We start from the raw sequence: 23712 nt of genomic DNA on the forward strand, positions 1-23712 counted from the left end.
AAAACAAAACAAAAAGAAAAAATTTGAAAAAACATTCTACATTTGTTCCTTTTCCCTCTCTAACTGCATTTAGTATATACCTACATGTAATGTGTACCACTAGATTTTACTGCTAATTTTACGCAATCCCGTGACGTTGTGATCTGACGTTCCAGATCACCACACTGCGGTTTTCTGAATCCACATCACCGCTCTTTGAAACTGATGAAGTAGTACCAAGAAACATGACGCTATTTTTCTTGTTCGTTAAAATGTCCCCTTTTACTATGTTTTGTTTTGTGGATGAATATTATAAAATTCATCTTGAAAGTTTCTTTTTGCAATATCTAGCTACTTACAAGAGGTGTAATAAATTTACGCTTCGCGTCTCGTTTGATATGATGATCCGCGTCTGCCAAATCGACGTGATACGACCTTTCGGATCAAGTTACTGTTATAATAATATACATTGATTCTCCCTTTAGTGAATATACTTATTTTTGATTTTTTTTATGTCAGGATAGTGCATTTCGATGGGAGCACATCTCCTGATCATAGAAACTGAAGCTGAACAATCATTGATTCAACGCCAAGGTGCTAATTTGTTTTCTCTTTGAAAATTTTGAGTACTGACTTACCGTAAGTTCCTTAGATTGTCATAATTATCTATGTGACAGAGGTAAAAAATGTATCATCTCAATTTTTGTTGCTATTGTTGGTTTTTTAACATAATTGCACACTTTACTTGGTAAAAGGTAGGATTAATTCATCTTTAAAAAACATCTTTCTTTGCGTCAATCTTATGCTACAGCCGTTTGGCTGGTTCCGACTAAAGCTAATAACCACATCCGAATAATTGCTGATGCAAAAGGTGTTACATTCGCTGATGTTAATAGGTAGAACATAAACCAAAATTTAAGTGGGTAGAAAAAGCTTATAAATCTTCTTCAATTCTGCCGAACTTTGATTTTTTTCCACTCAATTTATGTTCTTAATCCAGATCACTGTGATACTGTGGCGCACGTACAGAAAATTATATGTCAGCTGTAAATCAGTCACATGTACATGTAAAACCTTTTAGGTATAAAAAGTTAATATAAAAGTAAATTTGACACATATATGTTGAAGGACAAACATCGAAAGTTTGTGGGAAATGAAAAAATAAATTCCTAATTAATATGTTATTTTTACGGTGCTTTTATTTAACCAGTTCCGAGTAACAACTGTAAACATTCTCGTAAGACTAGGGGTGCTGTGAGCACTTAGCTCATTTAATAATACCCCCGCCTCTATTTGATTATAATGACAAAGTCCATGTTTTGCTGTGTTATAAGTTACATGTTATATTTCGCTTCGTTTAAAAGATATTAGTTTCTAAAAGATATATAGATTTGATTAAAATATGCAAAAATCCATGACGTTTGAGCAGCGAGTAGCAATAAAATTTTACTTTGCATTTGGGAAACATCTTAAACAAACTTTTTAAAAATCGTGCAAAAATGTATGAAGAATAACTCGTGTGTTAGTAAAAAAGGGAAAATGAAATTTTTGAGTGATAGCTAGTTTGAATTAGACTGTCGACGGACGTAGAGACAGACGGGCGAGCAATCCGACAACTGTGTACCTCCCACTTTTCAAGCAGGTTACAATAACAACATGACAGTTTACGCTGTGTTTGTCATCAAATGATCCATTGGATTTATTAGAAATTAACGATAAGTTTTAGCAGTTGCTTACATCCAGAAAGTAAGAAAATAACAGGTTTAATATCTTTTCGAATAGAAAATAAGGGCAAGTCGGTCGCCTGGTTGATGTTTTCATGCAAGTATTCATTTAAGTAGCTTAACTGTCAAAGAGTAATAAATGAAAATTAAATAAGTCTGCACCATAAATTATTTATACAAAGCAGATACATTTACAATTGTCATTTTAAACTGTAGAAAAATTCGCTAGTTTATGTTTGTGCCACGTAAAAACCCCTTGGTTGTCAAAGACTTTTCAGTAGTTGATACTGCCCCAAATAAAAACGTATGGTTGTGCCCCACGCCCATGATTTCATATTTCTGATGTCTTAACATAGGTGTATCACTGCAACATCGTTAAAATTAATAAATGTTCTGCTCATATTGCAATGTTCTCTGACATACATGTTTTCATTTTCTTATAATTTTACTCAGTATCATACACCATCTCTTATTCTCTAAATCATTTTGAAATAAGTGGATGGAGTAATTTGAACGAACTGCTTGAATCAAACTCTGCTTACAGTTCGTCTGCTTCTTAAACCGAAATCCGAATAATCAATTCTTTTTATAGGCAAATTTCTCATGAATGCTGATTGAGCATAAACACTTGCTTTATCAGAATCTATGAGGGAAAACTGCTTGGGTGTTTAAATTCTATCACATCTTCCGGGAAATCATTAATTTTTGTTCACGAAAATTCAAAATCATTGGCCAAAATAAAGCAGATTTCCATTGTGTGCAATTATAATACTTTCTGCAAATGTACAGATTATTTAATACTCTGATCATCAAATATACCAGGTATAATCCCCACTCATTATTTGACGGACTACACCTCAAATAATGCAACAACTATGCTGTAAGCCGGTGAACCCTGTAAGCCAGGCTAGCTTAGTGGGAGCAGCTGGCGTTTATTTTGAAAACAATACATAAATATTGAACATACATTACATTGTATTTGAAACAATAAAGCAGTGCAATTTATTTGAAAATTATATTACGTGTAATAATTTATACCCCTATTACAGACATAAAAATCCGACGGTTAACTATGGAAAACCTGTGTGCGTCGCTATATAAATAATGTCTCAAGGGAGCATGCCGGACGTGCATTCGTTGCAGTACTAAAAAATGCCTGAACATCCTATATTTGCATGTATGAAAAAATCGAAATTAAAATACATTCCAACAGTATTCTTTCCTCTATTACCGGTATATTTATACAAACGGGATAGACATTATGTTTAAAGCCAAAAAAAAAGCACACAACAAAACACGTGTGTGTGTTGAAGAGCACTGGATTAGAATGATTCGAATACCTTACTGAATACCGCTTTCTCATTGGTCTTCCTTTGACCACGCCTACTATACAGGCAAAACCAATAGAATACATTCCTATCATACAAATGAATGTTTTCCCACTCTACTACGAAACGCGGGAACACACTATTATTTTCACTTAACCAATCAAATGCAAAAGCAACTACTCCATGCGTTCTTGTAACCCAAAATCTGAAATTAAACTTGTTCATTTCTTTTTTTTATTTTTATTATTTGCAGACTTATCGAATGTTATCGGTCCCCATTTTTTGTCACACAACTCAAAGATAGAGTCTAAAAATGACCAGTCGCCAAAATCAAAAATTCTTCTACAATAATCTACTTCTATATTTAGAGATATTGGCATCCACCCCGTTCAGTTACAGTGCCGTTATACATACATACTAGCATTTGATAAATATTCATAGCACGATTTTGCAAATCCTTTTTTACCGTTACTCACTTGACATATACGCATGTACCACATTCTGATTGTCAGTATATTTCACCAACTTACCGTTTAGTTGCTATTTTTAAACTCTCCTTATACATTCTAATAATCTTAAAGTCTTTCAATGAGGAACTATAACGTCTTTCTAACTCGGTGAACATATCATGCACAATATCTTATAAATATTCCCGACAAAACCCGCGCTTGCATACATGTATATGCGTACTTACTTTAGAAAATATTATGCGCTCTGGTGTCTTCTATAAAGCATGTAAAACTAAATCTGGTTATGTTTCACAATTTTTCAATCAAAATTTTAATTCTGATCTAACATGTACGTTCATAGATTTTTTTTTAAATGTATACCAATTCATCCCGTGAAAAATTACCAGACACATTTTTGTCGACATCAAATGAAAGATATTTCCTAATGCTGGAATCAGATATATAATCTTACGTAGAATTGATGCAAGATTTTTAAGCTTCAGATCTAAAACTGCATTCATCTTTTTTACGATTGTTTTTCTCTTGTTTGTTGGATAACACCGTATTCTAAAATACACAGTGAACCTAATCAAATCAAAGTCAGTATCGGAAAAAATACTGCTTTTTCTTAATTTGGTAGAAAACCAATCTGCAATAGCTTAGATTGTACATATTCTATCATATAAATGCAGTTTTCTTTTGTATCACACCCCCACACAGTCTAGATGTACAATAACCGGAAAAAATCTAAACTCTCCAATGCCTTACTAACGTACGTACATTTTTTGAGAAAATATTCTTTAGGCATGCAAGGAGAGGAATATAAAAGACATAACATAACCATACTTTCCTTTTACTAATAACTTATTCTGATGGTTTTGATGTATTATTCCCAAAATTGTGAATTATTTTTCGATCTTTTTTTTTTTTTTTTTTTTTTTTTTTTTCACAATTTTAATCTTTATTCATGAATATCTAATTTTAACTTAATCTTACTATATCACAACATCGGCACTCTTAGTTGAACTCCAAAGACATTTTTAATCTGCTTTTAGACATTTTTTAATCTGCTTAATGGAATACAATATTTTGTTCTTACAAGTTATACAGTATACTTATATTCTCAAAATTCTGTGTCTGATGATCTTACTTGATGTATTCTTTTTTTTAAATGTGTTAAATTTGTTTAGTCCGATTAAAATATCTGTGCAACATAACTTCACTGTAATCAATCTTAGTTACCAAAATATACGCGAAGTAAAGTCCAAATTAAGCATAATAGCTTAATTCCTTTACTTCACCTTTTCTTTAAATATATACATGTATTAATCATATTTATAAATCATAAATACACCCTTTCCTAAGTTTGTTTGTGAGGTACACAGGTTAATCCCTTTCTATTCCAACATTTCAGCCTCTGGGGAGAAATGGTGGATTGGAGGAACAGATGTTAATTCTGAGGGTACATTTTACTGGGAAAACCCTAACAACTCGATGAAATTCACAAACTGGTACGCAGGTCAACCTAGCGGGGGTACAAGTGAAAACTGTCTGGAAATGCTCATCTTGGGTGGTTGGAATGACAAATCATGTGATACACCCACTTACTATATTTGTGAAAAATAGACATAAAGAGAGAAAAAATCATATGAAGGATATCAACCAGACATCTTGTGACAATTCAGATAAATGTTTCTTTATTCATTCATGTTTCAGGCAGGCAAAGAAGCTATGAAAACAAATCTGATCTTTTGTAAATATGCATCAATGTCTTTCTTTGATCTTTTAAATTTCTGTTTGATTGTGTGTCAAAAAAATACAGTCTTTGTGAATATCATTTCTTGAAACTACTACATATATACTTTTTTTACGAAAAAATCTGTTGAAAATAAATAAGACCAATAAAGAAATTAATTTACTGAAAAGAACTTGATTCATGCATTGATAAAGGTTTTAAGTTTGCTTTTTGCTGTTACATTGTTCACTTCAATCACTAGTTTAAAAAGCGGACAATAGAAAAACACCTACATCTTACGAAGGAAAGTAACTCGCCCTATCTTCCCCTATCACGATAGTTTTCTCAGGATCAGTGATTGCAGCCATATAAAGTTTAAAATCAGAAGAAATAAGTATTTGTGTAAAATAGAACGGATAGTGTTTCAATTGCTCATGTCAAATTTTTTATAATCACTAACAATGTTTTTAAAAAAGCGACCAAATAGAAGAAAATACACCACTATACTTTATACAGATTAGGAAACACGTTTGTCATGTTTCAGTGATTAAACGTTTACAAACTATTCGCATATAATATATCTTAAATTATGTCAAAAACACAATTCACTTAACTTCCATTTTTGCGCCGATTACTTATGTATCTAGTGCTCAGATATAAACAATAAGGTTTTGAACTGACAATAACATTTCATAATATAGGATCTTTTATAAGCCACATGCGATATATTGGATTCTTGAAAAATGGAAGTTCATGACTCAACGGCTGTAAAACTAACATGCTGCAATATAGTTGGCTATGAATTTTGCAATAGTTATTTATGATGGGCTCTCTCCTTAATGTTTATTTCATTAATATTGACCAGTTTTAATTGGTAAAAACAAAATGAAAAATTATTTCTGATGACTGTAATTCCCAGAATTTTTTACAGAAATATAGAAAAAGAAAACTCTCTGCCCGATGCATATTGGAAGACAATCTTTTTATACAATGCATTCTTAATTACCATATTGATACATATTGATTAATCCATATATTGACACAACCAAGATAAACAAATAGAGAAACCTTTTTTTATGGATGTAATGAAGTACTTTTTTAAATGTCTGCAAAAAAGTTTGTAATGCTAAATACAAGAAGTACGAGTATCATTCATAAAAAAACTGAACTTACACTTATGAAAGCATAATTCACTTCATAAATTTCATCTTCACATACATGATATTTGCAGTTTTGGAGGACTTTGATTTGGATCGTATCCCATAGGTGTCTTTCATAGATTAATTAGCTTTAACCTCCTTTCTTTCTTCTTTAAGTAGAGTATCTAAGCTGCCTTTCCTTTTTTTAGCCTTTTCCTTGGCAAAATTCAGTTCTTGCAGAGCCATTTGTCTTATAGCATCTGGTGAAGTTAAATTGAATGGTATAGAACTTATAAGTTTTTCTAAGGTTTCGTTTTTTTATTGCTTATTATAGGTAATCTTGTCATTTCTTCAAGTGCAGGTGACACACTTTGTTACCACTGTATCTGGAGCAGGGGTACTGCATGGCATATTTCGGCCATTTTTAGCTCACCTGAGCCGAAGGCTCAAGTGAGCTTTTCTGATCCCATTTTGTCCATCCGTCTGTCTGTTTTTCCGTCCGTCCGTCTGTAAATTTTTCACATTTCCGACTTCTTCTCAGGAACCAATGGACCAATTTTATCCAAACTTGGTACAAAGCATCCTTAGGTAATGGGAAATTTAAATTCTTTAAATGAAGGGTCAAGTTTCTTTACAAGGGGAGATAATCAAGAATAGACAAAAATAGGGTGGGGTCACTAAAAAATCTTCTTCTCAAGAACCACCATGCCAGGAAATCTGAAACTTATGTGGAAGCATCCATTGGTTGTGTAGATATTAAATTGTTAAGATCATGACCCCGGGGATAGGGCGAGGCCACAATAGGGAATCTAAGTTTTACATAGAAATATATAGAACAAATCTTTACAAATCTTCTTCTCAAGAACCACTGGGCCAGGAAAGCTGAAACTTATTTGGAAGCATCCTTGGGTAGTGTAGATATTAAATTGTTAAAATCATGACAACCGGGGGTAGGTGGGCCACAATAGGGAATCTAAGATTTACATAGAAACATATGGAACAAATCTTTAAAAATCTTCTTCTCAAGAACAACTTGGCCAGGAAAGCTAAAAGTTATATGGGAGCATGGGTAGTTTAGATATTAAATTCTTAAAACCATAAAATAGAAGGGGGTAGTGGGGCATGACGGGTATAGCAAGAGGGGGAATCTGGTAAGAACTGCATCACCCGAGTAACTCAGGTTAGCGATGTGGCCTATGGGCCTCTTGTTATATTTTCTTTGTTTCTATATCTTGTAAACTTATGGTTGCACATGCTAACAAATCCAGTCCTGAGGAAGGCAATGAAATATCAACAATGTGTTGCTCATCAGTCTCTTGGAATGTAGTGTGTGATACTTGTTGAAAAGTTCTTTGATTTGTTCTACTTATGGTAGGGGAATGAGCCTTTTCTTTCAGTTTTTTATATACTGTGAAGCCAGGGGATAGTCCTTCCACATCCCATCCTTCTTCTAGTCGCTGTTCATACGTTTTTCTTGCTGGTGTACCTATAGAAACACTGTATAGATGGAAAGCCTCAGTAGCTGCTTTTGTTTCCACTTCATCATCTCTGGTTACAGTCTTATCTGTTTCGGGACCTTCTTCCTTGTCAATGAAAGTATACGATGGCTTTAGACTCTCATTTAAAATAGCAGAACGCCTCACAGGATAGATAACAGAATCATTGAATGCTCAAATTACAATGCTTGGTTTATAAATTGCAACATAAATTTCATGCAAATTTGAAGCAAAGCTTTTATTTGTCAAAAGGCTTGCCAGGATTTAATCTCGTGTTTTTCGCACTGTATCATACCATTCTTTTTTCAGAGGACCAAATACTCCTTTGTCCAGGGGCTGCATGAGATGAGTAGCATTTGGTACTAGCTAGTCTGTTAATTTCAATTCCCCTTCTGCTTTTGTAAATATGTCCATGTGAATATGTGAACTTACACTGTCAATCCAAAGAACAACTGGTCTAAGATTCTTGCTTACAATCATCCTTTGGTGAAGGGGTTTCAAGTTTGTTCAAATGAAGGGCAACGCCCTCATTCAAGGGGAGAAAATTGGGAAGTATTGAAAAATTTGGTGGAATATGTTAAAAATCTTCTTCTCAAGAACCATTAAGCCAGAAAAGATGAAACTTATGGGGAAACATCCTCAGGTAGTGTAAATTCAAGTTTGTGCAAATCATGACCCCCGGGGGTAGGGCGCATACATGTCCAAGAATGAATTCGATGTCGATATCGACGATATCGACAATATTATGTCGATATCGTATCGATATCGATCGTGATGAGCACTATTAATTGGAAATATCTTGTGCCATATTTGAGACTCTATATTATGTCGATGTCGTCGATATCAACAATATCATGACGATATCGTATCGATATCGATCCTATTTGCACAATTTATTTTCATAATGAGGTATAACATAATTTTTCAAAGTCACAAGTGAATCAAAATTGATTCATAATTGCCATGAATATGAAAATAAATTATGATTAAGACAGTATTAGGGTTGTTATTGTTTTAGATTAGATTTAGAGTAACATATTGGGTTAGGGTGAAATTCTTGAAAATGTTTTGACAATCTTGATTCGATATCGATACGATATCGTCGATATCGACGATATCGACAGTAAGGTAAACTTATTAAACACAGAAGTGATGTAAAAATAAAGTTTTTGCATTATGGTGAAGGTTGGTAAAGTAATATGCTTTTAACAATCATGATTCGATATCGATACGATATCGTCGATATCGACGATATCGATGGCAGGTAAAATCTTCGTAAAAGTAAAGTAATTAAACATAAACACATTCAAAGTAACAGGGAAGGTATTTACCAAGGGCTTTACAAACATGATTCGATATCGAAACGATGTCGTCGATATCGACGATATCGACACTTCAGGGAAAGATTTATAAAAAAAGTTTAAGTAAAAGTTGTAAAACACACAATATTAAGGATGAAAACCACAATTCTTGGAACAATCATGATTTGATATCGGCACGATATCGAGGATATCAACAGTAAGGAAATAGTCTTAAAACAAGAAGTATTGTAATGAACACACGAGAATAGAGAAATATTATAGAAAACTATAAAAAAGTAATGTGTCGATATCGTAACTACATCGTGTCTTGGACATAACTCGTAGGGCGGGGCCAAAATGGCCGACCAAAGTTGTACAAAGAAATATATAAGAAAATTCTTTAAAAATCTTCTTCTCAAAAATGACAAAGTCATAATCCATCATATTTATATGGGAGCATGCTCAGGTAGTGTAGATTCAAGTTTGTTCAAATCATAACCCCCGGTGGTAGGGCGGGGACAAAATGGCCGACCAAAGTTTAACATAGAAATATATAAAATAAATTCTTTAAAAATCTTCTCAAGAATGACAAAGCCATAATTCATCATATTTATATGAAAGCATGTTCAGGTGGTGTAGATTCAAGTTTTTTCAAATCATGACCCCCCCCCCCGGGGGGGGGGGGGGGGGGTAGGGTAGGGCGGGGCCAAAATGGCCGACCAAACTTTTACATAGAAATATATAAGAAAATTCTTTAAAAATTTTCTTCTCAAGAATGACAAAGCCATAATTCATCATATTTATATGGAAGCATGCTCAAGTAGTGTAGATTCAAATTTGTGCAATTCGTGACCCCCGGGGGTAGGACGGGGCCAAAATAGCCGACCAAAGTTTTTGAAGATATATATAGGAAAATTCTTTGAAAATCGTTTTCTAAAAAATAGCAAATCCATGATTGGTCATGGGACTGTTGGATTTAAACTTTACAATAAAAAGCCATTTTCTACTTTTTCTACCCTTAGTGCTCAGATGAGCGATGTGGCCATTGGACCTCTTGTTTGTGTAATGTATAGCTGAACCTCTTGTGGCTCCTAATAAAGAATCAAATGCAGTAGGCTGGGGTTTTTGATACACAAAATACGGTGGTAGAAGAACTCCTTCAGCATTACCAAAGTACATCACAGTCATACGTTGTTTTGTAGATCCTCCTGACAAGTGCGGAATGCCCTCTGTAAATCTTTGCCTTGTTGGTCCTACAACAACTCCAGCCTTACTCCCTATCTGTAAAACCTGTCTCAACTGCATTATAAATCCTGTGTGGTCTATCCAGCATGTTTCTTTATGAAAGAATTGTTCTGTTCTTTAAAAACCAATCAACTACAACTTCTTTGGTGACTTTCAAGCGAGAGGCCTCAAGCAGTATTTCTTTTCTTTTTTTCTAATTTGTCCGAGTGTCTCGCAATAAATGCATAGTACCATAAACAGCTTGGCCTGCTATCCTTAAATGGATTTCTTAGCTTGTCTTATTTTAGGAATTTTTTGACCAGATCTAATACATGTGCATATGAGATGTCCCCAATCACATTCCCCTTTGTGCCATTTCACGCAAATAATTGGCAATCGAATTTTCTTAGACGACTGATAAAAAAGGAGATGGTCTATTTCTACTTCTATATAGACTTCACCAGTCACCCTCCTATGGAGATAATAGAAGGATAATTTGTACTTTTCCGCAGAATTATTAATACTTTTCCCCGACTGTACCTAAAAAAGAGCCCTCTTTGTTCTGGATCCTTTTGATGCGGATTTAGGGAATACTCTGCTTATTTTTCCTTAACTTTAGATGATGTTACAAAAAAGTTGGCTATGTGTTTTGGCAACTATTTTCTTACATTTTCCCATTACTGACATCTCCTAAAATATATTAAAATATAATGCTTGCAAAAGCATGGAATCGCAATAAAAATAAAATTTTAATTTAAAAAAGGAAGAAAAAAATGAAAGCATTTAGAGTTAATATTGAAAGGTTAAAAAACATACCCCCCCCCCCCCACATAATTTTAACTTCAATTTTAAAGGCAAAATTTAAAGGGTGAACATGTTATACTGTTAAATATGCAGCATTTTCATTTCATATTCATTAATCTTTAGCAGTTAGGCTGACTGAAAATGAAATTTCCAACTAGGCGACTCTTTGCCCATGTATTACCCATATGAAAAAGTACTATTAGAATTCAATCGGAGTATTCAGTTGACTACTAGTAGACGGTCAACTGACAGTCAATTGATCATTAGTTGAATTTTTGCCATGCAAATGAGGGAGCGATCAACTCATTTGCATAGAGTTGACCACTGTTGAATGCTCCACTATTTCCTTTGCAGTAGACCGCTAGTTGAATAATCCACTATTTCCTTTACAGTTGACCGTTAGTTGATTACTCCTCTATTTCATTTGCAGTTGACCGCTAGTTGAACACTCCATTATTTCCTTTGCAGTTGACCGCATGTTGAATACTCCATTGGTCAGTGCACGTAGGATCGATGCATTCATTAAATATTTGGAAAAAAATAATGGAGGGGTATTTGAAATCTAAGACAGGCAGTGTTCATGAAAATATGAAAAGTCAAAACAATGGAATTTCTAAATTGACATAAATGAACTTGTAAATCTAAATGCAGTGTAAATGAGCTGGCACACTAGCTCTCATAAGTTGTTACAGGCCTTCTCCATTTTCTGTACAGAAAAGGTTATATACAGAATTAGTCTAAAGCAATGGTATATTTTTACCAACACAACAAGAAAAACAACAAAACACTTGATGCACTTGAAAACACAAAACAAGTTTCCAGAATTCTTTCAATATTTAAAAAAGTACACAAAAATAAGGACCTATGAGTACTGGCTACAGTTTTTTGTATTCCTATTATGTGTTTAAAAATAATTGTCAAAATGACAGCATTAATAAAATCATGTACTACGTAAGTTTTATTGTTTCATTTCCCACAATCTTTTGAGGTTGTTCATAGATGTTTTATACTTACTTCTGATTCCTCAAATGTCTTTTTGACATTTAAATGGTTTACAACTAAATTGTCTTTCTTTGTGTCAAAGTGTCGAAGTGATCCGGATTCGTTGCATTGTAATAGTAGGACGACTATATTCAAGTTCGATACAGAAATCGACTGGTAAAAATCAAAAACTTTGCAAGATTCGGTAGAGCATTACTAAGCTTTTTTTTATCAAGATTAACAATATATTTTCGAAATATATATTTATTAATTAACACCTGTCATATCAGCGAATTATTCGGAACTGGCCAAACTCCATCCGGAACTGGCTAAACGACCAGAGTCTGAAAGTTGAAATTGAATTTTTTTCAATATTTTATATAGAGCACAACTTTTGATTCAGAATATGAAATTACATAATGAAAGATCTGTTTCTGACGATCATAAAGTATTTTTTTTTACTTTTTTGGATCGTAGACTGTGCTCATATTTGCGTGGACCCTGAGGTCCACGCAGTAAATATATAAGCGAGTTTAAACTGGATGCCATGGGCGCACCTTCGGTAAATTGCCCGTAGAATAATTCGCCCGATTCTAATTGCGCTTTTATATCCGCATAACGCATTTACATATTCATTGGCGGATCGGAAATGCTCTTGTACATATACTTTTATATACAGACTAAACATTGATTCTATGGTACAAGCATTTTAAAAATTAGGAAGAACTTAAAGATACATGGACATGTAACTTAACTTGAATGAAAAACCTCATTCAATAACTAGTTCTAGCTTTTAAAAGATAGAACAAATTTTCACCGGCATTATTTTTGTGCGTCAAGGCTCGGAAAATAATTTAATATTTCAGTGATCCAAATACCGTTTGACAGAGGTCTGTAGCAACGGCTTTCAATGGGGGGGGGGGGCTCCGACCAAAAAAAAATAATATGTGTTCCACAGAGGTGTGCTACACGTGAACCATAATATCTTTTTCCCATGATTAATTTCTTTTGAATAAACTCAGAACAGGTGTTGTTAAGTCCCAGCAATTATTGGTTACATGTATCAAAATAACCCGATTTTTTTAACTGACAAAACTATAAAGGCCGCTAATCGGAGATAACATTTAACAATTTTGACAGTCACAAGTAGGCAGATCATTGAAGAAAATGTGAACAAGCCTACATGAATATTCACTACAACTAGAGTTTTTTTAAATTGAATTTTGGTTAAAAAAACATGCATATGGTCCACATATTGCAGTCCTTTTTTAAGGGACAGCAACTTGTTTAATTCTTTGTTGAGATGGTCAAATACGCGTGTTTTCTAAAAACTTAGAGAACTTTGCATTTTTTCAATGCTTTTTTTCAATACGTGGATTCTCAAAAAGAAATGTAATAAGAAATAAAAGCATTAAGTCTCTACATTTTTGATTATGACACGGGAACGAAAAGGATTGGTAAATAATCGATATTAGTACATGGCCAGTTTATGCACAAAGCGAACCTAACTCTTTGTTATAGCAAATTTTTAATTTTGTTACAACGAAAACAATTCCTTTGAACGTCTTAACAGGTTTTAAAATATGTTCAAAAAATTCAACAAATATATTTACGGAATAAACGGAAGTACATTTTCGACTTTTCAAATACACTTGAGAATTCAATGTAAAAAAATGTCGAATAAATTAAAAGAATAACATTGTTATGATAAAATGTCTTTAAATTCGTTATAATGAATTTAATCTCTTTTATGACATTATGAAGAATTTGTAATAACGAACTAAATCCGTTAAAAGGAATTCTTAAACTTTTTATAACGATTTATAATTGTTAAGGAGAATAACTGTACATTCACAATATGTTGTCGTAAAAATTAAATGGGGGAAAAAAATTAAAAAATAAAAGAAAAAAAAAAGAAAACTGTATATTCCGAAACTTGAATAATCCAACACACTCTGAATTCCGCCATTAAATTTCAATCCCATTTTAGTATGTTCCTTGTTTTTAGCATTGTTCGTCACTCTGTCTATTGCGACATAAAATTAGTCTCCTAGTGTATGTCGGATAAGACAGGTTTCACTTTAATAATAATAAATAAAATAATGATAATTGGCTCATTTTTGCAACTTAATTCAACGCCTACAAGCTTTTTTTAAATTTGCAACATTTATGTTCACTCTTTTCGTATCCAAAAATATTAAGCCACGGAGAAAAACAATGAATTTAAAACGTTTTTAAAAAGATTTTAATTGAAGTAGAATGGCAAAAAGATATAAAATCTTCCAGTTCATGACACTGCTTCCATTATTGATGTCATTCATGAATCTATAAAATAAGAGTGAAATGAGTAACCTTTATGCTGGGGATAGAAATATTATAATACATAAACATATTTGTTTGTTCAATTTATTTTCCCTGTGGATAAATGTTATGGTTTGCTAACTTTGGTTATTAATCAAACAAAACCAGATATAAAAGGAAAATACAATTCATCAATTCATTGAACAGTATCCAATTCGGAAGTTTAATAAAGGAAATCTTTGTATTGAATCTGACTATTATTCAATTTATTGGAAATGAACTTTGGTCAATATTTCAAAAAGCAATTTAACCTTAATTCAGTTTCCTGATCAGAATTTATTCCAATCTTTTCCTGATCTGTTTGATTTCCATATTGCTGCAGAAATCGTTGTTTCAACTTTTTTGTCGTTTTAATTTCATTATATTTATTATTAATTTTGATGATTACATTGGCTGTTGTCTGCTCTGCTTCTTGTTTCTGTTCCTGATTTGTTTGGTTTACAAGCTGTTGCAGAATTCTTCGGTTTTGTCTGTATACCTCTAAGTAACATTCTTGGTCTATGAAAATATACTTGTTATTTTGCATGATAAAATCTTTATAAAAATACATTGTAAGAAATATATATCAATACATTTTCTTTGTGCTAACACTCTTTAATTTTAAGTAAGATTGAACTGAAAACCATTGTGTCATTCTTTTAATATTCACAAGAAAATCAGATGTATAATATTATTCAGATTCATCGTAAAAAATGATATACGCATATACGAGGGTTGTTTGAAAAGTTCGTGGATTTCTGTCATGTCTTTTTTTTTTTGACGTCATATGTTATCCAAAGTTGGTAGAAATATTTCATCAATTAATTTAGATTTTTGGTATTAATTTTTTTTTATCAAAATTTATTCAAAAGTTATCCAGACTTTTTCAAAATGCATAAATTGGGTCGCAGAGCAGGTCAAATTTTAGTAAGTTACATAAAATACACTAAATAATGTCTGAAATCATAATCTCTGTAAAATGGAGCAAAAACGAAAAACAACCTAGAAATTTAAATTAAGAATTGTTACTTCGATTCTTATTCTAAACCATGGCTTAATATTTTTTCTTCGTTGAAAAGAAATCAGCTTGAGAAGATAGTTGGTCCTCTCTGAAAATGATGAAAACGACGACGTTTTAGAACATCAAGTAGCAGCAGGTGACGATTCAATTTTGTGTTTTACTCAAGAAATATTCTGAAAAAACATCGTTCTCTGTTTTAAAGCAAAGCCATTACACATTTTTTTCAAACAAGATTGAGTTAGAAGGGAAACTCCTCTCACAGATATCCACTCATGATTTCAAAAAAATTCCTCGTTAATTACCTGCACAAGGCTCTTTTATACAAATATTATTATTTCAACATCTATCTACTGATATAAAATAAGTAAATGTCAAATGTATATTTTCGTACATACATCTTTTTACTAACTTTTCTGACTTTTACTCAAGTGAGTTGAGGCCAAATATGGGCTTTTCTATGCAAATGAGCTAATAAAAATGTATGAATTGTATATGTTATGTACAGAGAATGTTCAAATTGATTTTCTTATACACACCTAGTACTAACAATTTATTATTGCATTTTATGACGTGATAATTCTTTCCCATTCAAGGTAATAAAACACATCAACAAAACAACGTCAGCGCAAGGTCATATCATGTTTAATTAAAAATGATTCATGCATAATATTAAGGAGAATATTCTTAAGATTAAAAAAAAATTGCTGTACAAATCCTTTGCTCTTCTTCAATCGATAAAAATTTTAGGAAACTTACACTGGACAGTGTATTTTTACCCTGTTTCAACTTAGAGCTGTACGAATATTAACTAGACAATTGCAGTGCCGACATTCGTGCAGCAATATCTTAAATCCTTGAAATATTCTGCGTCTCTTAATACCTTGTTCCTGTAAAATAAGTAAGGTTTGCTCTTGCGCTGAAGCGCTTTTGTTGATGTTTCTTATAAACTCGATTATTAAAGGTATTAAAGAATAATGTAAACTGGCTTTTGCATATCGTCGGTACCAAGAATGTATTAAAAAACAAGTCTTAACATTTTCTTTGCGGTATGTATGTGCAATTATGGGTTTTAATTAAAACTTTCGCATACAAACCTCCAAACGTAGCCTTAAAGTTACAATACGACGCATCTCTTCAAAAAGATACTTGTTAAAATTTTCATATCGGATTTGGAATTTTTTTTCATACTCATAAATGTATACACCCTTCAGAAATTTACAAATTTCTTAAGTAAATAATTCTGATTATTTCATTAAAATTAATAATTATTTATGACCAATAAATACATACATCAAAATGTGTTCGAAGTTCCACATTCCTTGCTATACATGCATGCGTGAAATTTTCATAAACAAACAGCATGGTGACAGAGGGAAGCCCGGTAGACCATCTACACTGACAAAGTCGACCAAAACGAAAAACAAGACCAAAAATAGGGCTGGAAAATAAGCAACTCTCCTGACAAAAATTTAGCTGGGAGATTAATATAATAATTGGATGAAGAAGATAGGGATCTCGGATACATTCACGTGGGGCTCGCGAAGGTTCTACCCTACAGGTTTGCTGATACATGCTGTCATTTTTCGTATCTCCATGGCTTTCAAAGAAATAAAAATCAGTGTAAACTCAACGTAAAAATACAATTATGACATATCAGAATGAAATCGCCATTTGAAGTGCAAATTGTATTGGAACTGCAGAGGGATATTTTGTTTGACATTTTGCCGCGATGACGTATGGTTTGGTGGAATATCCTTTCCTGCAACCCAATACACAAAACGTCAACATTTGTACTTAATCATGTTAAGTGCGTCTAAACATGCTAAATACAGACTACGTTACCATACGTAACGTACATTTCAAATATAAAAATCAATTATCTTCCACAAGCGTACGTTACATACGCAATATAATGATACTATTTGAAGATGCATATCATATATTATATATAAGAAGTTCATCATACAGGTTTTGATTTCGTATTCAGTAATATATATCAGGTATCCAAATTATATTTCATATAAATGACCTTAATATAATTTTTTCCTCAGCAGAAACCTTTCTTTTCATTAATATTTGGGATTTAGCCGACGTCCAACCTTTGAAACTTTCCTTTGTGTACATATTCGAGTGTGTGAAAGTATGAGAATCCATGATTCACTTTATTCGAATTTCATGGTAACGTACATTTCAAATAACCACTTTTCATGTAAAAAATAATTTTTAATTGTGTTAATCAAAACGTCTTTGCCAGTTTACAAGAAGTTGCTTACTCAGAGTCATCTCATTTTTTCTACTTAATATATTTTCTTAATTTTCTATCACAAAGAAAATGTATTTATCGTTATAAAAAGAAATATATATGATAAAAGGTTTAACTTATCAGAAAATTTTTACTCGAGAATCAAAACTGCAAATTACACAGAGGGGATTCAGCATAATATTTGACACGGCGACAGTAACGTACATTTCAAATACGCTACTATAGTTGAATTTGGAACTCCATAAATACCCTTTCAGATCGATAATTATACGAATTTTTATTTATTGTTATATGACTATTTATAATGTTGATTTGAAAATTACATCAGTGGTATGTCTTCTCAATGAAAATGAGGAGACATTATTTTGACCCCTTATATTGAGAATTGGTGGCCGTCGCGCTACCACACTCCGTCGACCCGTCACACTGTGGCGCTGTTGCAGTGACGTAGCATCGTTAAATGCCAACTTTTGTCAGAGTCAACTTCATTTACAGTACTGATTTTTTCCCATACAAAACTATTCAATTCACCTTGCTCACCTCAAGTGGAAATGAGTCATCGTTCATAGCCAATCGCATCATCTCGGGTCTTTCCGTTGGAGGTCGGAAAAACAACCTCGAATGTATTAACATCGCTGGATGTTAAAAATTTATACATTTCCTGCTTAGTAAAATGTAGGATAGACGGAGTTAGAAGTCCTTTCTATAGTTTTTATTTTAGGTAATATCATTACATTGAATAAAGTTAAACCCCATATTCCACAGACAAAAGGTCTCCATGCATTTATTTCAAAGATCATGAAAAAGAAGGGTTGTCATGGCGTCTACCATATACATTCGAGGTCGTTTTTCCGCTAGTCGGAAAGGCAATCCCCGGCTAAGCTCCATTCACACCTCGGATGTGATTAGTGGAGGAATACGCATCAGACCCTTACATTTCTCTACCAGAAACTCCCTTATCATTCATTTTATATTTTGCTCTGCATAACATTCTTCGAAAATGTGCAATTATTTATCGTAAACAGGTTTTGATTAACCTCATGGTACCGTGTATAAGGCTTTTAAAGCAAGAAAAAACTGTTCAAGAGTGTGCCACAAAATAATTTCGATTTCAAATGTATGATATTTGAAAGGAATTCAAATAAGATCACATGCATGACTGAATCAGCAAGATGGTAGATTAAGGTTGACGTCCAACGTTAAGTGCGAGTCATCCGAGGAATTCCGAATGCTTCGAGGATTGTCCAAAAAATCCGTGGACAATGACGTTTTTGTCAAAATAAAGGGTTCTAAATGCATCTATTGTATAACAAAATATTTCTTATGAAAAACTAAGTCAGAATGGTTTTAGTAAAAATGAGGGTCTTTAAAGATCGCAGATTGTTCGCACGGACCAGTCTGACGTTAAGCTTATTTCATTATAACGTCAAATATTTGGATTTTGACTTAACACATGTTCAGGGACACACACTTCACTTCTTTTTTAAGGCGCAACGCACTTCCAAATGTTAGCAATACTATATATATAGGCCCCGATTTTCACATAAATATTACGTTCTATCAATAAAAATTAAAACATTCTGATTTGTTTTTTATAAGAAATATTTTGATATACAAAAGATTTTTATAGAACCATTTATTTTCACAAAAACGTCTTTGTCCACAAACGTTTTGGACAACCCTCGTAAAGGCTTACAAGGCTAGCCTGGTCCCCTGGCTCATCCTTGCCAAGGCAGGAGAGCCCTAGCACATGCCTAGTGACGCGGAGTATACGAAGCAAAACATGGACAGGAAACCAGGCTAATGCGTATATTAAGCCTTTAAACTGCCGCTAGGGTTCGCTGTTATGGACGATAACTCGTTGCTGAAACTTGTTTAGAGCAGGTCTGAGGTATTGAACTGTTTATAGAAAAGTCAGTTTAAGCATTTCCCAAGTGTTTCTCTGCTGTCAGTAGAATCCAGTGGTTGTAAAATTTAGCACTTATGTTAAACTTATTTACTATATAGTTGCAGACAATTTGACCCTCTGACTGATATTGGTGTCACGGACTGATACAGGATGTGATATGGAAAAGGGTAGGTATTATTCTCTCTGTATTGTGGTTCCGGAGAAGGAAATTTTTAAAGATTTTTCATATACATTCCTATGTAAACCTGTGATTGGCCATTGTGGTCCCCCCTACCCTTGAGGGTTATGATTTGAATTAATTTGAAAGTACACTTCATGTGGATGTTTCAACATGAGTTTCATCTTTCCTGGCCCAGTGGTTTTGGAGAAGAAGATTTTTAAATGTTGCCATTAATTTTTCAATGAATTCATAATTATCTTCGCTGGGAAGACAACTTGGCCCTTCATTTGAATCCCCTCCACCCAAGTTTGGTTGAAATTGGCCCAGTGGTTCTTGAGAGGAAGATAAAATGCGAAAAGTTTTGGACGACAACAACGACGACAGACAACGGACACATTTTGATCAGAAAAGTTCAATTGAGCCTTTGGCTCAGGTGAGCTAAAAGCACTTTAATAATTTGTAGTTTTTAAATCATATGCGGAAGATCTAGAGGCAGCTCATTGAAAAAGGTTGTACTGATTGACACATCTATATAATAGAACATTTTCTTTGAAAACAGTCATTGAGTAATATGCAATACTATTAGCTGCTCAAAATAGCAACATATTGATTCTAATACTTCCTTGAATTTGCTGCTACATCAATAAACAATTGTCTTCCAATAATACAATAATGGATTATGTATAAGGAAATATGATAATTGTATAAAAAAAATATGAATTACAATAAATTGATTTTAGGAGAATCGTATGGAAACACATTCTTGCTATGGCGCCATTCGATCTGCCTGTTTATAAAACGTTAAATGTTTGTTTCCATATATAATCTCAAAGCAAAAATGAAACTACTATTCAGAATCTGAGATTAATATAACATGTCTTTCCAACGGAAAGTACATTGTGATCTCATAAATATGTGGTTTTGTCAGAAAGTTCGAAAATTATTTCTATATTAGCAAAACAGACCTTGACCTTAGAGTTTGACCCACTTTTACTGAAAATTTTAAACTTTTACTTTGGCCATATCTTTTGAACAGTAGACACCAGGACATTTATACTTCACATGTGTATTCTTTGTTGAAAGATCTTTCATTAGATACCAACAACCTTGACCCTTTGACCTTCACCTTGTACATTTACGTTCCTGTAAAAAAAACCTTTAACCTTGGCCATAACTTTAAAGCGGTAAGTGATAGGGCTTTCATACTTCATATATGTAATTCTTGTGAGAAAACTTTTCATTGGATACCTTTCACTGGATACAAACAATCTTGACCCTTTGACCATCACCTTTTAGATTTCCATTCCTGTAAAAAACTTTAACCTTGGCCATAACTATTGAACGGTAAGGGATAGGGCTTTCATACTTCATCTATGTAATTCTTGTGAGAAGACATTTCATTGGATACCAAGCACTACCTTTGACCTTGACCTTTGAGTTTGACCAACTTTAAAAAAGCTAACCTTAACCATAACCTTTAAAGTGTTAAGGCTAGTGCTTTCATACTTTACATATTTAATTCTTGTGACAAGACCTTTCATTTGCTAACAAGACCTTTGACCCTTTGAACTTGACCTTGGAGTTTGACCTAATTTAAAAAAATAACCTTGGCAATAACTTCTGAACAGTTAGGGATAAGGCTTCCATACTCTACATAAGTATTCTATGTGGCAAGACCTTTCATTGGATACCAATTACCTTGACATTTTGACCTTGTCGATTTTTGTACTTATTTGAAAACTTTTACATTGGCCTACTTTCAAATTTTACAATTGTTTTCCGGTGAGAATACCCTACTTTTTAATTAAATTGGCATTTAAGAAAAGATTAATCTTTGCTATGTTGCCATGCGGGGGCATCAGTGTTTCACAAACACATCTTGTTTTTAATAGATCAATTGGGATAATGATAGATTTTAAATATACATGTATATATTCGAATTTTGTAATTTAAAAAAAAATATTTGTTACACTAATCGAATTTCAATAAATTTGAAAAAATCCAAATAAATAGATATAAAATATCCGATGGTTTGTAGTTGGATATGATTTTTATCCAACGTGGTTGTGAGGGGATAGAAACACACAACGAGTTGGATAAAAATCATATCCAACGACAGATCATGTCATTCTTTTTATATCATGTTTCATACTTCACAACCGATGTTTTACACTGTTTTCATATGGGATTCCGCTATATTTTACTTCATCACGCTACCGCAAAAACTATTGTGACGTCATAACTGCACTTAAGTGTGGGATATGAAAACGATATCACATGAGCTATCCAGCAGGAAATTCCTCTATTTTCCTTTTTTTTAAAATGACACAAACTTACCACCATACTCTTCAAATCCATTTCCTCTATTAATCAGTACAAAATCATTCATGTGGAATTTGTTAATAAGAAAGACAGTCACCTCAACTATTACCCCATGATGATCAGGCTTTTATTACTATTTGTCGTTATCTGTATTCAGTCAGCCAGGAGTCAAGACGGTCGGTGTGACGGGTTCGTATTTCAGAATTTAAGTGGTTTAATTAGATGAATTTGATTTACCATGGTGATCACTATGGAAACTTTGATTTACTTTCGAAAAACTTTGATAGATTTTGGTGATGCCTTTTAATTTGATTTACGATTGTGATAACTTTGCCACTTTAATTTACTATTAAATTGATATACTAAAAAATTGTTTTCGATTGAATTTGGGAAATATATGGATATTGTCAAAATATATAATTTGCAAAACATAATTTTTAATATGATTTTATTTTATTTTCAAGTCCGTTGAAGTGCTGTCGAGGATTTGTATACATCGAAGAAGGAAATATCTGTTTGCGTAAGTGCACGTTCCTGAATTTAAAAAAAAATACATATAGAAAGCTATTTTTTTTTAAATGTCAATAGGCAATTGTTTTCTGTCTTAAGCTTGCACGTATCCATCATTTGGATTAGCATGCAGAGAAAACTGTACTTGTCCTGAAGAGAACTGCGACCGTTTTAAGGGATGTTATACATTGAAAACTGCAAAAGGTAATAAAAAGGAAACAATTAAATGAAATAAATTAGATTCCTCTATGCTTAATTTAAATGATGTCATTTATTACAAACATTATAATATAAAGCATAAGCATTGTTCAGGGTTATTATAGAGGACATATTTAGAAATGGAAATATAAACATGTATATAACAAAGGTACGGGGTTCATACCCCATCCTCGACTGACCTACACTGTAAGTAAGTCAGGAAAACTTGGTAGCAACTGTTCCTTTATCTCGTTCTTAGTACTTTGTAGTGAACGTTTGCTGGACTATCAAATGAGTTCTTAAAACCGAGGTTCCGTGTCAAAGCAAGCGTTGCAGATGTTCCATGGACAATTTTAAGTGATTCTTCCGAGTGCATAGTATTGATCTAAAGAAGCCCTTTACTGATATATTGTGACGTTTCTATTTTACTGAAAACATCTCGCATGGGACTTAAAGCAACACGCGTGTACAATCTTCTAATCGAAACTTGAAATAAATTAAATCAGTATAATTAAAAGCAGCCGTAGTCTGCTCCGAAAGCTACTCACATGCTCTAAAAAATCCACAAAGAAATAAAAGATATTATGTCTTTTTTCAGAGTCAAGGCTTAAGTGTTTAACTGATTAACAAACCTACAAAGAAATCAAGGGAATATGAACCTGCATAAATCGAGAACTTCTTGAAACTGGCATTATTTTAATAAAGCTATTTTATTATCATATATATGTAACCTAAATTAATGTTAGATAATATCCTTTAACCCACTCTGTAAATTAGGTTTCGTCCAATCGAAGGACAATCACGTGATAAATGCTTAGTATGTGTACTG

At 33.0% G+C, this 23712-nt stretch overlaps 1 protein-coding gene and 2 long non-coding RNA genes across 3 annotated transcripts; 2 read left to right on the forward strand and 1 right to left on the reverse strand.

The window, feature by feature from the left end:
* The first annotated feature begins 509 nt into the window (after positions 1 to 509).
* LOC134259725 (hepatic lectin-like) lies at positions 510 to 5195 on the forward strand. The gene is made up of 2 exons (XM_062742319.1): positions 510 to 573; positions 4895 to 5195. Exons 1-2 carry the CDS (start codon positions 513 to 515, stop codon positions 5104 to 5106), a joined length of 273 nt encoding a protein of 90 aa, XP_062598303.1. The 5' UTR covers positions 510 to 512; the 3' UTR covers positions 5107 to 5195.
* A 9194-nt stretch (positions 5196 to 14389) lies between these two features.
* Positions 14390 to 15060, reverse strand: LOC134259716 (uncharacterized). The gene is made up of 2 exons (XR_009990408.1): positions 14773 to 15060; positions 14390 to 14485 (listed from the first exon to the last, which is right to left on the reverse strand). It is a non-coding gene; the product is annotated as an uncharacterized LOC134259716 (long non-coding RNA).
* A 7197-nt stretch (positions 15061 to 22257) lies between these two features.
* On the forward strand, positions 22258 to 22889 carry LOC134259717 (uncharacterized). Its single transcript, XR_009990409.1, has 3 exons — positions 22258 to 22364; positions 22640 to 22695; positions 22785 to 22889. It is a non-coding gene; the product is annotated as an uncharacterized LOC134259717 (long non-coding RNA).
* Positions 22890 to 23712: the final 823 nt, after the last annotated feature.

The sequence above is a fragment of the Saccostrea cucullata genome, unplaced genomic scaffold, assembly GCF_032062105.1.
Source record: "Saccostrea cucullata isolate Sc308-1 unplaced genomic scaffold, CSIRO_AGI_Scuc_v1 ctg1230, whole genome shotgun sequence".
NCBI classification, from domain to species: domain Eukaryota; kingdom Metazoa; phylum Mollusca; class Bivalvia; order Ostreida; family Ostreidae; genus Saccostrea; species Saccostrea cuccullata.

Bases quoted from the DNA above. Each gene is read 5' to 3' on its own strand.
- LOC134259725 (XM_062742319.1), top strand. From the start codon at position 513: ATGGGAGCACATCTCCTGATCATAGAAACTGAAGCTGAACAATCATTG. The intron at 574-4,894 runs GTGCTAATTTGT...CCAACATTTCAG, and splicing joins ATCATTGATTCAACGCCAAG to CCTCTGGGGAGAAATGGTGG.